The following is a 15,215-nucleotide window of genomic DNA, read 5'->3' as shown; positions in this document are numbered from 1 at the left end:
GGTGTAATAATTTTGCAGAATATTCATTACAGTCTCTCTGCATTCCTGTACTTTTGACACTTGGCTTCCTTCACTGCAGCATAATATTAGGGTAGCAAAAGTAATGGTTTAATCTCTTTGTTGGATAATTTTCTTTGCTTCATTTTATGTCATTTCCCAAGAGTATAGTAAAATGCAGAATAGAACAGAACAGACTATTTCAGTTTTAAAGGACCTACAGTGGCCATCTAATCTTTCTGCTTGACCACTTCAGAGCTGACCAAATGTTAAAGCACTTTTTAGGGGTATTTTCCAAATGCCTCTTAAATGCTCTCAGACAAGGGGCATTCACCACCTCTTCAGGAAGCCTCTCTCACTATCCAGCCTCTCTCTCAGTAAAGAAATGCTCTCTAATGTCCAATGCAGTGTGTTAGGTTCAAAATTTGCTGAGTTTAAGCCATATCAGAATGGTGACTTTGAAGTGTTTGTCTAAAGTGGATTAAGTTCAGCCCACAGTGTCTCACCAATGTTTTGATCTGTGTTGGGGTACCATAGAGAACATGAACAAAGCACTGATGTCTGATTAAAAGAAAACAAAACACCCCAGAGCAAACACAACACCTCAGACAAAAAAAAAGAAATAGTAAAAGGAAAGTTATCATGTCTTTCTTTTTCTCAAAATTGGTGTAACTGATACTTTTTTTTCCCCCTTTATTAGTTAAAATATTGCACTAAGATGACAGATATGATACAATGTTGATTAGGGTTTTTTTTTTTTACTACCGTTAATGTATCTATTTAGTTGTTAAGGAACAAATAAGTGTAGTTTCATACCAGGCTCCACAGACCCTGTTTATGTGACCTTGAGAACCAGTCCATTAAATTCAGAATAGGAAAACAAAAAATGTTGCCTGTTTTTTTCTGGTACAGTCCTATGCTTGCAGAATTGTGCTCCTTTTAAATTCAAATACCAGCATTTTTTATGATGGGAGACTCATTTTCTAATCAAGAATTAATTAAAAAGAAGACCATTGTAACTGACAGAGAATGCTCAAAATATTTGAATGTTACGGAATTTTCAGAAGAAATACCTCTTTCTCCTGTTTGTATGTTACTTCCTTAGTTGACTCTTGGATATTTATTTTGAAATGCATTAGCCATTTTAAGTGTGAAATTTAACTGCTTCTCTGTTTATAATTCAACAAAATTGAAATTAAGAATTTCAAGTGTTAGGAAGCTGAGATTGCCTTTCTTTGCATAAAAAAAAGTATGGATTAGCCACTATCAGACTGACTGTACCTTGTGGAGTACTTAAAAAATTGGTGCAAGTGTGGGAGGGAAGAGAGAATGGGACAGTTCCAAGAACTGTGGAAATGTCAATCTAAAAAAAAGCAGGGGCCCCAAGCAATCTTTGGAAATAGTTCAAAATTGATGCAATTTATCTAAAAGACTGTGACTGTAAATCCAAGGGAAAAAAAAAAAAAAAAGGGTAGATGTTTAAAATTTTCAGTCTTTCGATATCTGATGCTTTTCTTCTCAAGATTATTGTAAGAGAATTATTTTACCCAAATCACCAGGACAATTGATAATCCATTGTGTAAACTTGACTTTCTTTGGAGTCTATAAGCTTCTGTCTGTGCTGGAATTTATAGTCTGTTGTCCCTGAAAATATATCATGGGTGAAGCTGTATATCTGGTATTTCACTGCATTATTAAGTGCTGCATCCAACTGTGGGGTCCCCAGTACAAGACAGACATGGACTTATTAAAGTAGGTGCAGAGGAGGCCATGGGGGCTGGAGCGCCTCTCTAGGAAAACATTCTGAGAGCTGGGATTGGTCATCCTGGAGAAGAGAAGGCTCCTGGTACACTTCACTGCCGCCTTTTGGCTTTGGAGATGGACTTTTTATAAGGGCAGCAGTGATAGAACATTGAGAAGGGCTTTAAAATGACAGAGAGCAGGTTTAGATTGGATATTAGGAAGAAATTCTTTACTGTGAGGGTGGTGGGGCACTGGAACAGGTTGCCCAGAGAAATTACAGATGTCCCATTCCTGGTAGTTTTCAAGGCCAGACTGGGTGGGGCTTTGAGCAACCTCGAAGTTTCCCTGCCCATAATAGGGTGTTGGAACTAGGTGATCTTTAATGGTCTCCTCCAAACTCAAACCATTCTGAGTCTGTGATTAAGAAATTGGTAATTTGTAAACAAAATTTATACAGTTTTCAGTTTCTCTTCCGAAATAAAAAATTGGTAACTCAGTACAAAATACCTGAAATTATGCTTGACGCTGAATATATAAATATTTTAAAAATCCTACTATTATTTCTTTCCTTTCAAATAAGTTCTTGCTCATTTGGAAGTTTTCTCTGCTTTGAAAATAAATATAAAAGACAAAACTGGTGTGGTTTTGATTTGGCACACTGTTTTTTTTCCCTCCTGATGCATGCATGGCTTGTTTGGGATACTGAGCTCAGTACCGTTACCAGCACCCAGTTTTCTGTCACTGTTGTGTAGTAGTGGAGCTCTGGAGTTTCGTCCCACCTGACCCTGGTGAGAGTTGTGTGCTATGGAGGTGGAGTGATTTGGTAGTGTCAGAAAAGGCATAGGAGAAGATCCATAATAGTCTGTGCTTGCCTGGGTTTTTTTTGTGGAAGAAAATAGAAATACAAACAGTCTGCAAAACTTTGCTTCAGTAACTTGGAACCTGATAGCTGAAGTATTAAGTCAATTTTAATTTGCCAGTTATTTTCATTCTCTTAACATCTCCCTAACTCTTGCTCCTACACTAAGAGCTGGATCTATTAAATCAAAGCCAAAGCAAATCAGTCTACAGAATAACAAATAGAGATATATTTGGAAAGCAAGTCTCAGCCCAAACTCAGTAGGAGGTAGTAGGCTGATGACATTAAGAATATGCAGTGTAAATATGAATGCATGATAGCAACACAAAGTTATGTGGTACTAAGAATTCTCAATTTCACTGCCTATACGCCTCATTAGGTAGGTAATGAATTTCACACATTTCAGGACTTAAACTACCCAACCTAACATTATGTTTTTGCATCAGTAAGTTTATGAAAGCACTAGTATATTAAGGCTGATGTACTTTAATAATGCTAATAACATTTTTGATTATGTTCAGAGAAAGTAAAATACAATATCACTAATTTAATATTCCATTTTTAAATACAGGCACAGACATGTCTTCTGAAATAAATATTTTGAAGACAGGTTGATTATTACAAAAGCAATCATCCATGAACACAAATTAGATATATAACCATCAATTATTTTCCTTTTAATATCTTGAGTGACCAAAATCCTAGAAAAAAACCAAAACATACATTTGGGCAAAGATAGATACTAAAGTACCTAGCTGCCTCTGATTATACCTTGCAATGAAAAAAATACAGAAATTAATGCTTTTTTTGCTATTCAGTTCTTTGAAAACTTTTCTATATATTTTAAGCAGAAACAATTGGATTACCTACATATTCACTCATCTAGTTAATCAGATTAGTATTAATCCTTTGGCTTTAGTTTGGGTACTTCTCATCAGTCTAAATATAATTTCTAAATTTAATGAAAGTCTTCATCATTATATTATGAATATATAAGAAAGCTAAGTTTAATAATGCAGTACATATTTTCTACATGCAACAAAGGAAAGAGAATAAATCAAACATTTTGAAAGATGATTAAATCATTCCATCAAGGAAACTCCCTGGGTTTTTTTTCAGTTAGTACATTGTTACAGTGAAGTCATATTTTTATATCATCCAAAGGTAAGAGTTTCTGTAGAAAAAGATAATTTAGCTAATTTCTAAGGGCATGTCCATATGCATCCTGCTTCTGGGGTCGTGGAAGAATTACTGCTGACTCTGCCAGAGTAGTGGGATTTTTGTTTTGTCAATCCATTTCTCCATTAATGCCCTGATCCTAAGGATCTGGTGACAACAGAGAGGTATCAAAAGATCATTCTCTAATCTGTCCATCTCCCTTGTCAATAGTTTGTGTATATGCAAATACATATATTTTGTATGTATTTATATGCATACATATGCTTTGTAGGTTTCTAGCAAAACTACACTTAGATTTGTTACCTGTTTAATACTAAATTCTAAAGAATCCTACATCTCTTTAGGCTAAGTGTTTCTTTCTCACATCAGAATTTTACAGACTGTATGACATTTTAAAATGCAAAGCAAATGGTCTTCCACATTGTGCATCTCATGATCTGTTCTTTTTCTCATTTAGCAAAATAAATTACCATGAAAACTTCATTTGAAAGGTGATAAATGTTATATACATGAATACTTCTGTAAAAAGTTGAGAAACTGGTGAATGCTTTCTGAGGGACCTGTTTTCCAAAAAAACAACCTCTTGCATGCCCTTCTCAGTGCTCAGTCATGGAAGTTACTTTTTGCTTGGTGTAAGAAATTAATTTCTTTAGATGTGCTACCAGCTTAGTCTGGTCTCTAACTCCCACTCTCTATAGCAAGGTATAAAGCATGCTTAACAGTGTTGGGAATTATTCACTTGGTGCTTAGCAGAAACCATTTGACAGTTTTCTGTTCAGTCTGTTTGATCTGACACTTCCAAAGGAACAGAGTGACCTTCATTAGTTTGAACATGTGGAAGTGTTTTTTAGATAAAAGAAAATAAGCTCTGCCCTAGTGAAACAAAATAAAATTAAATCAGACTTGCAATAGTTGGAAATAATTACCTCCCAAAAGTGTCAAACTACAAAATAAGATTATGACTCTGTATGTTTAAAAAAAACCCAAACATATCAAAATCTGTTGAAATCCCTTATTTCCTGTCCTTCTTAAGCTCTGAGAGGGCAGAGAAAGTAACATTCTTCTCCTATGGACTTTCTTGCCTTGGTCTGTCAGGTGCATTTCCATTGCTGTTCATGAGTCCCAAAAGACAGCTAATGGTTCTGAGTGCTTCTTCTTCCTTGTCTCCTTTGCAACACCTTTTATATGTTCCTAGAAACTGTATATTGCACAATAGTATAGATTGCAGGTTGCTGTTTAAATGCAGTTTAGTTTGAGTATATAATTTCTATATTTTGCCTAATGTTCTGTAGGAATGGGCTTTTTAAAAAATCTGACATTATGTGTTATGATACTTTATTATAAGGATTAATATTTCTATAAATACATCATCATTGATATAAATCAATAACATAGGTATAATAGATATAAATATAAATAAATATAAATAAATCATTAATATATTAATGGTGGATAAAAGCTACATCTGACACCTTACTGGCAAAATGGCAGACTTCACATTAGGCTTGATATTCTGTGTTGCCACCCCACTATATAGGGTTTATTGGCTAAATCCTTTCATCACTTTATTGACTACTGATGCATAAAATATCCTAGATGACACATTATTAGTGTTTTTCCATATGTACATTAAACTTTTGCCATAAGTTCCTAAGGTCACTGTTTAAGAAGTACAACTTTTATAAGCCATTGGAAAAGGTCAAGAGAAATGCTTCTCTCCAAGGAAAGCTGAAGGACAGCTGAAGCAGAAATCACCACCTGAGCAGGCTGGCTCCAGCTGTTCTCTGCTGGATTCTGTGTCCTGTCCAGATCCATAATGAAACAGGCAGCAACTTAGGGATAAACTGTCCCTGTAACTCCTTAAGTACTTCAGCAATTAAAAAATAAATGTTTTAAACTTATCCTCACTTGACTCTGCATCTACCATCCAAATGTTGTCCCTAGGCCAGCCTCTCACATATTCAGATTGTTCTTCAGAACAGAGACAGCATCCTTTTGTCAAGGGATGTTGTATGATAGGTTTTATCAAAGTGATTCCACTTTGAAAAATAAGACTCAAGTCAGACACCTCCTGTTCTGGATGGCAGGAGAAGAGAAAGTAAAGCACTTACAGCAAGGAATAATTGACAAATTGAGAATTTAAAAGAAATACTTTCCTGGTTAAAAAAAAAAAAAAAAAGTGCTTCACTTATTTTCTTAGAACAATACAATAATACAAAGCAAGGAAACCGCAAGATAAGACAAAGTTTAAATTATATTTTAGCTGAGATTCCCCTTAGGTTGTTTACAGAAAACTGAACCAAAACTGGAAAAAATCAGAAAGTCTTACATTTAGTGCATGAATGCATTCTTTCAGGATGGTCTTGTAACCCTATAAAAACATTTATTTTTTCCCCTCACAATTTATTTATCCCTATTATGTGGAAGATTATACTGATTAGTGGAAGAAAGATGCAGTAACAGAAAAAAGGTGCAGTAACATAGAATATCTCTGTTTAGATCCACATTTTCTAGTTTCTCCATCATGCCTCTCATAAAACCTGCTCACGTAAAACTCTGAGGACTGAAAAATACTGTAGTGTTGTACAGCTACAAAAGTGTACCAACTAAATTTAATATAGATAAATGCATAGATAAGTAAAAAGCAGATGAAGTAAACTGAAATACATAACAATTAACTACCCAGAACATTCAAAAGAAAGTATAATATTGGGCTGCAATTCAAACAAAAATTAATCCAACCTGAAAATCAGTTAATCAGCAGCTTTGATAACATGGATTAATACTGGCTATGACTCTGCTGTTTTCCAGTTACATTCTGCAGCAGATCAGATTTAGTCTTCAAATCTATGAAAATACCGTGAAAAAACTGCTTTTATAGGAATATGTCAATATATTGACAATAATGCTTTTGAGAAGAAGTCTCCTACAGTGCAAAATTAGTGTAGTTTGTGTAATTTTTTGGACAAGGAAAGTAGAGCATTTCTACTGCACAAATTCTTTTGCTATTCACAAAGTTATTCACTTTTTTGGAGAGTGTACTAGATTCAATGGAATTAACAAACTGGCATGGAATTAATACTTTTTTCATCTTTGCATAGGCCACGTATGGAATATGTATGTTCTAGTGACACAAACATAATTTCTCCTGTGACTGATAGCTTCTTCTCAGACTCCTTTTCTGTTGTTTCCATTGTAGTTATATTATAAACAGCAGAGAGTAAGTTCTCCTACTGAAGTTATATTTGTCAATAAGATAAATTGGTAGCATGGCATGAACATTTACCAAAGAAAAATAAAGAAATTAATTTTTGTTTGTTTCACTATAATGACTATGAAAACACCTATCAAAAAAAATTTTGTTAATAAATAAAACTGAATTTTAAGGACACAGTGTCCTTCACTAAGTGTGTTCTTTCCTTGTTGTATGAAATTAATGATAACCAGATTGAAGAATACCTGTCTTGTGTCTGATTACTTTAGATGCTGCTTTCTGCTTTGTTGTTGCTTATAGAACTTCAGTTCAGCAAAATTTCTTTTGTGCATTTTAGTATATAATCACTATTGATCAGCAAGGAAATAGTAGAGATAGAAAAAAAGAAATTGAATAGCAACCTTGAAATTACATACTGTCAGAATCTCACCATGTCCTAAGTTACTCATTTGAGAGAGTTCAGTGTTGAATTGGGAGTGGTTGGAGCCATGCTGGGACACTTTCCAGTAAGTAAGCACAAAAGTTGTGTAGGTGAATACAATGAGGACTTCTGCTGGAGCACTGTGATTGGGAAATGAATGGGAATGAGTTTTCACTTCAGGAGATAACCTGTTGTGTATACTTTGTTTTTCTGACACTCAGTTTAGATTTGTCACATATTTTTGTGGTTTTATAGTCACATAAAACTAGTTACTAGTAATGCATGTGGCTACATGCATTGATAAAATATTTATTTTCATTAAGGCTGTAAAGAAAATTCTGTCTTGATTTTTCCAGATTGCACCTTTGCAGTCAGTAAAAATCTCCTTGAGATAATTGTTAATACTGATTCTTACAATAAAGATATTGTACTGTTGTCAAATTTAGGGCAAGGAAGGAAATGAAGAAAATGGAATAGAGCAAGGACATGCCACACTAAGAAATAAGACTCTGGGCTTTGAAATGTAGAAGGTACAGGACTTAGCTGTAGTGAACAATGTAAACTGAGATGCTTCAGAAACTACTTAACTATGGGGGAAAAAAGACTTTTGTCATTGTTACTAATTATTTAAAATTCCTGTGTTTCAGTTATATCAATAGTACACATGGAGCCATGTTTGCTGTGTCTATCTAGGTGTTTCCAATGTGTAGCTGTCACAATATGTAGATCAATGACATATAAAACATAAGGATTAGAGTCTCATTTCAGTAATATGCTATTATAATGGAGATTGTAGTAACAACAGTTACATTACCTTCTTCTTGCAAAACTTACATTTTTTAGTCATACTAGATGTTCTTACTTAACTTTTAGGTTCTTTTTTTCATCTTTGCAATTGGTCCACTTTTGGTTTATATATATATATTTTAATTTATTTAATATTATTAATTGAGGGCCTTATATTCAAGGTAGGAAATAGTAATACCATTTTCTCTTTAGTTCTCCAAAACTTGTGCAATTTCATTTTTCTGGAACAATTACTTCACATGCCATTGATTCTTCTCTTTTTCTGAGTTTGGAACCTAACTTCTTGTTTCTAGGCCTGTCTTCCTCATTCCACGTAAGGGTGATAAAACTTTGAAAGAAATTGATTTTCCCTATGTTGAACCATTAACCCCAGCCAGCCACTCACTCATTCCCCCAGCAGCAGGACCATGGAGAGAATCAGAAGGGTCAAAGCTGGAAAACTTTGAGATAAAGACAGTTTAATATGGAAAGCAAAAGCTGCAGGTTCAAGCAAAGCAAAACCAGGAATTAATTCAGCGTTTCCCATGTCTGGGCAGGTGTTCAGCCATCCCAGGAGAGCAGGGCCCCATCACAGGTAATGGTGACCAGGGAGGACAAACCCCATCCCTCCAAACTTCCTCCCCTTGCTCCTTCTTTACCCCACTTATGCACTGATCCATGATGCCACAGGGTCTGGAATATCCCTGTGCTCAGCTGGGGTCACCTGTCCCAGCTGTGTCTCCCCCCAACCTCCCAGGCACACCAGTCTCCTCACCAGTGCAGCAGCAGGAAAAGCAGGAAAGGCCTTGGCTCTGTGTAAGCCCTGCTCAGCCATAACAAAAACATCTCTGTATGATCAACCCTGGGTTCAACACAAATCCAATACACAGCCCCTTACCAGCCACTGAGAAGAAATGTAACTATCCCAGCTAAACCCAGTCCAGTCCTTTATATACACATGGGGATCTTAAGGATTTTATAAAGTCTTCTAAATAGCTCTTCTAAAGGCTGTGGTCAGAGTGTTGACCTGAAAGAACTTTGGACTGAGATTCCTCTCTGCTGTTTTATGAAACACTCCTAGATATGTTGATAAACCTATTCCCAGAAGTACCCAGTCAGAAAAAACCTTTTATATGTTCCAGTACCTTTGCACAAACCATCTATGATGTTCACAATTTAAAAATTGTCTACTGCTGTCCAGCATGATTTAGTAACAATTCTCTGACCCTTCTCATCTGCAGTCAGTAACTTATTAGCTGCAGGTGAAGGGGTTCATGGGTCCTTGGGGTCAGTTCTAACACAATATGTACTCAAATTACATTTTCTGAGCTCTTTATTGGCATAAATGTAAGTGGCATACATCTTCCTTTCTAAAGAATGAACATGAACAAAATACATTCTTAAGAGACACGGATTTATGCTGTGGTTTTCATTTTGGAAGTAAACCTCATATTTTAAGTTTTAGAGCCTTGGGGTTTTCGTTATTCAAAAGTCAATCAAATTGAAGCATCATTTAGAAATCCCAAATGTAAAGTAATGAGGGGGATTTTTATGTTGCGTTAGATTAAATTATATTGTCATAGTTATAAAGGCCTCTCTAGTAAATTATTTATACATATTTTATCCTAAATAGCACTTCACTTTTTGGTATACTTTACTTTAGAAAAGCCAGATTAATTATGTAGATATCATGGTGTGTTTAACCACAAGTGAAGTACTTTTTAAATTGGATTTGGTCACTTACTAGTGCAAGAAAATGACATTTTTTTTTGGGGTTTTTTTTGTTTTGTTTTGTTTAGATTACCTACTAACTTCCTGAACTCTTCAATTCCAGTCTGTAATAAACCAAAAGTAAATATATATATGTACATGTGTATATATTAAAAAATTTATTGAGGGAGCTAAGCCAAGTATTTTCATAGAGAAATGGGAAATGTTTTTCATAGATTTGGAGCTTGTGTATTCATAGTCACTTGTGTAAATGGGCTCCTGGGATACCCTGAATGCAGTTTTCATTATGCAGCTTCATTGTCCTCTTGGGTGGGAGAACTGGTCATCATGGAATCCCAGGACTGTGGTATCTGATGAGAAACTCAGTCTGGCTGCAAAAAGCACAGTCCCTGGAGGAGGACTGCTAAATATCTTAGTTACATACTAACCTCATGAGATTCATGGAAGCAATACATCTATAAATATTTTGATTTTAGGTGATAAGAAAGATCAGCTTTTCTTATTAAAAGCAGCTCTTATGAAAAATTGATATAATTGTAGATCCAGCTTGCCTTTGAAGCAGAGGGTTTTCATTCATTTCTTAATCATCTCACCCCAGGGAAAAAAAAAAACAAAAAAAAAGCCCCCCAAACTACCCCCACTAACAAGGAAACTTATAATAAAACAAAAATGGGTGGGATTTTTGTAGTTTGTATTTTCTTTTTCGTGGGCAGCTGACACAAACAAGCTGTTGTACTTCTGTCTGCAATGTACCAAAATCTCCAGTTGGCCTGGAATCAGAACATGTGAATGTCTCAGAGTCAAAAGGGGGAAAGTAAAGATTTGCAAGAAATAGGTGGCAGCTGTTGCCAGTAACTCTGTGGAAGGTGTTTAGGCAGCCTTTGTCCCTAAGCCTCCAGCACAGCCCTTGAGCCACATGCTGTGGCCATAGCAGGGGGATTTTGCTCAACAGCTCACTTCTGTTATTCACCATTCTGAAGTCTACGGCCTCTTTGTTAAGTGTACTCTAAAGCTCACATCAGAAATCCTCACCCAGAGAGGGCACAGAAATGAGTTGTTTTGTGACATGAGTGTACAGCTTCCTAAAATGAGGGGTTAGATTTGCTTCAGATTAAATTTAAGCCTTTGTGCCTTAGGCTACCCTTGCTGTGCTCTGATGGTGCTTTATGTGTTCCAGTTCCAGTTCAGTTCCTTTTGCTTTTCCTTTGACTTAAACATGCTGCTATGTGAGCTTACTCAGTTCTTCTCCCTAGGCTTCAGCAGGGAATGCTGAAAGGTTTTGTCCTCTCTCTCTCTCTCTCTAAACCTCAGCTGAGTCTGTGGAAAGATTTTATCCTTTCTTCTGGAAGAAGGAAAAGCACTGATAGGTAGAAGTCTCTTTTCCCTGCTGGAGCATTTCTCATCCATATCTTTAGGCTGCACCACCCTGGAAATAGCTGAGATGCAGTGTTGGAACTACCAGTCAATGAATATTTCAACTGCCTTCTGATTACTTGAGGAATCTCAGTTCCCTTCCCTAGAAGGCCTATGAATTTGCAATGAAGTGAATGAAATGCACTGCACAGATTTTATTGTTTGTGGAGTTTGGATTTTTTGCTTATATTGCCTCAAGCTTCAGCTTCTTGGACAGCTCTGTCTATTGGTGTTTTTATGCTGCTATGGACGAGCCTGGTGTTGGACACTAGCCAATGCTTATCAGTGATCTTAATGATTCTTAAGTTTCCATAAATCACTTTTCTTTCAAACAGCGGATAAAGCTCATTGTTATTTTATATTTACCATGAGCATATGAGCAAGTTATTCAGCCTTTGCAGTTTGCTAATATTTGCCTCAATGAAATAGGAAAGTACAGCCATTAATTATATCTTGCAACAAATCTTTAACTAATATTTCTCTAGTCCCTAAAGGACTTTTTCTTTAGAAAATCCTAAACCTTGTATTGGTTTCTTAAGAAGGATTACTGCAGACACTTTTTCTCAAATGTGGTCCTATTTCATGAGGGTTTTTGAGGTATGAACCCGTCATTCCTTGCTGCATATGTATTGAAACATGCTGTGTGTCATAATTCCTTACTGTGTGACCCAGAACAGTTTATCTATTCCTTTTTTTTAATTAACCTTTGATGCAATTACAGTTTAAAAGTACAGAAGTTTTCTGATGTGGTCAGTTCTAGAAAGATTTTAATGCCATTTTTTCCTCTCTTTAAAAAACAGAATTGAAAAAAAAAAAAAAGAAATTAAAAAACTTTTAATTCAGCTTCTGTTTTTCCTTTGTGTTTCACCAGTTGAAAAGATACAGAGCCAGTGGGATGAAGTGCATGGATACCTCCAAAGCCGGAGACAGCAGCTTCAAGAGATGCTGAAGGATTCAACACAGTGGCTGGAAGCTAAACGTGAAGCTGAGCAGGTTCTTGAACAAGCAAAAGCTAAACTTGAGTCATGGAAAGAAATTTCCTACACCGTGGAAGCTTTGAAAAAGCAGAACACAGAACTTAAGGTCACTACTAAGCATTAAAATATTTCCATTTGAGTTAGTGAAGTCGTTAAAATGTCCTCTAACTCTTGTCCTCTAACTGTGGACAGTGTACATTGCAAAAAAACTTCTACAGCAAATTAGAAAGAAATTGACATGCAAAGTCTAAAATATGTGTAGCATATTCCTTGAATATGAAATTGGTCTTAACTTAATAGTCATAACAAATAGCTGGCTGATCTCACAGGAGGAATACCCACCTTTTTAGCACAAGTATTTCACATCTGTTCAGCAGTCTCAGAGCACTGGTACTGTAGACTGGGAAATTCTGTAGTATTGATATGGCTGTCTATGGCTGTCTACACTGTAAAGAAGCTGTATAGGTTTTCTGGAAGTAATTGAGAAAGCAGGAAAAACCCAGCTATAGCAAACTAAATGGGTATGTTTTGGAAATCAAGCGTTTTAAATTTGCCACAAGATAATCTCATCAGCTTCCATCTTGACAGGGTTATTAACTGAAAAAAAAAACAAAAAACAAAAACCTGAAATGGCTGTTCTTGTGATTTTACCACACATGCTGCCACATTATGGTGCTTCAATGTGTTAACTTGTATAGCTGAGCTGTACCTCAGGTAGAAAATATTCTGTTGCATCCGTTTTGAAGTTTCTTGTAATAGAAACAATCATACTTTGGTGACATTCTTCATTAATATATTTGAGAGCAGCTATTTAAGATTAATAATATCTCATTTCTAGCTGGGGAAGACAAAGGTTGAAATCAACCAATTGATCAGCCTTTTAAAGTGACTCCTGCCTCTATAGGAAAAGAGTTTCACAAGTATTTTGTGATATATTCTCCTCTCTTACTCACCAGATTTTTGTAGGTTTTTTTAATTCCTACCACTCCATTTTTGGTTAAAGTTTGTGTACTTAGAGCAGTCCTATTTATACAGCTGAATGGTAATGAAGTTTGGGGGTTAAGGTCCTCATCAACTGGTTTTGCTGCCAAAGAAGATATATGTAGAATTTTATGATTGGTTCAGTTATCTCCATCAGCAGTTAGTTATTGCATTTAGAATTAAATGCAAAATCTGTAAGAAGCATAAAAATGTTCATCGGCCCATTGTCTTAGGGCTGAGCTGAGGTTAAGATGTCTCATTTAAGATTGTACAAAAAGGTCATTGCTTGGGAAGGGTAGATTATGGTAAACAAGGGCAATCACTCACTGATGTATTGGAAAGAGTTATAGATCATGTGTAGTACTGTCATTCAGCATAGAGGATTCCCATTTGTCACTGTCTTCCTGCAGAGATACAGTCCTGGCTTCTGCCCAGTGTTTGTTTAAAAAAAGGAAAAGCTTCAACATAGTCAATGTCTTAGCTCTGCAAAGACTCAATTAACAAAAAAACAGTTCTGTGCAAACACTGTCTTATGTCATAGTATTGGAGTGTCTTATGTTTCAAAAACAAATTACTTAACTAGGAAAATAATTGAAAAAAAATTGCTTTAGAAATGGATTTTTGATCCATTTTTTTTACAAGTGTATATGAAGTTGAGATGATGTCCATCTAAGAGAGTATGCTTTATGAAAACACTATGGGGTTGTTTGGATCAACATTAACCATGGAGAGAAATAAGAACATGCCATTCTTCCCCTTCACCCCAACTGCTCTAGAGAAAGAATAATAGTGTACTTATTCACAGATCTACCTATAAACAGAGATTGGGAATGGAGACCTGCAGATTCTTTCGCCTCTTACCTTGGGCTATCTGCATGCTCAGCCATTCCCACCAGTTTGGATCCAATGAGATGGATGTGTTGTGTCAAGTTACAGACATTTACCTATGATTTTAATTTCAGTGTCTCAGCTAGTCCATCTTAATTTATGCCCTCCTGATGACATGAACATCAACAAGCTCTGCTCTTCTGGGGTTGTTAACTTTTATTTATTTGGTTTTGCCTAGCCTTTCTTCCTCAAGTCTAGAAGAAATTCATCTCTGTCTTAGAGAATGGAGAGTAGGAGGTGTGGGGGAATTTCTTTTTCCCCCTCTCCTTTCTGTGTTTATTCTATGCAATCCTTCCTAGAGGAATTATCTTTGTCTGCCAGTAATTCCTATTGTGTCAAATCCTTCATCAAATTTTCTCAGATGTGACAGCCTCAGCTGTTATGTTCATGCTTGAAATAAGGGGTCATGTAGTCAAAGGAAAATGGAATTTTTTTTTTTGAGTTAGCAGCTTTATGTTTCTGCTTGCAGTATTACCTAAACTGAAGGACCTAGAAATACATCAAGTTCTCAAAATAAGTGCTTTCCAGGCTTCTGTGCCAAACACATATATTTTGATTTTGTCCCCTGAAGATGTAGAGTAAGTAGGCTGTCTCTTGGCTTGTTGTTAGACTGCTGAAGAGGAAGCAGTAATTTCTATTCATTTGCTTTGAGGGAAAGAGAGAGGTCAGTGCAAGACTTAATAAATTGTTCAGAATTATTAATTTTGTCAGCTTTGTATCTCAACACAGTTTGGTGTGAGAAAGTAGTCACCAAGCGTTCTTCTGATTTTCTTGTTAAACATTGTAGGTCTGCCTAAAGAGAGTTGAATCAATGTGTAAGTTCCCTTCTGCTCTAGGGGAACTTTTAGTCAGTGCTTTTGTTGGTGCATTTCTGTTAGGACAACCAATACATAAGAAAATGGTAAACTCAGTAATACCCGTCTCTTGATTATTATTTTTTACAATGCCAGCGTAAGACAAAAATCTGTAACTTTCTTGTATGGTCATTAATGTTTTTAAAAGAATTTTAAATTTTTGTTTCTAACA

The 15,215-nt window shown here is 35.8% G+C and overlaps 1 protein-coding gene across 21 annotated transcripts in view; it reads left to right on the top strand.

Annotated features, from left to right (window-relative positions):
* Nucleotides 1-15,215, top strand: part of DMD (dystrophin) — a 1,135,802-nt gene that overhangs the window by 864,680 nt on the left and 255,907 nt on the right. For all 21 annotated transcript variants that reach the window (XM_072937290.1, XM_041719931.2, XM_041719926.2 and 18 more), the window contains one exon: nt 12,215-12,426. In XM_072937290.1, the coding sequence (XP_072793391.1) occupies nt 12,215-12,426 (212 nt within the window). The remainder of the gene's footprint in view (nt 1-12,214; nt 12,427-15,215) is intronic.

This window comes from Taeniopygia guttata, chromosome 1 (genome assembly GCF_048771995.1).
Source record: "Taeniopygia guttata chromosome 1, bTaeGut7.mat, whole genome shotgun sequence".
NCBI lineage: Eukaryota > Metazoa > Chordata > Aves > Passeriformes > Estrildidae > Taeniopygia > Taeniopygia guttata.
This window is presented reverse-complemented; position numbering and strand designations above follow the sequence as displayed.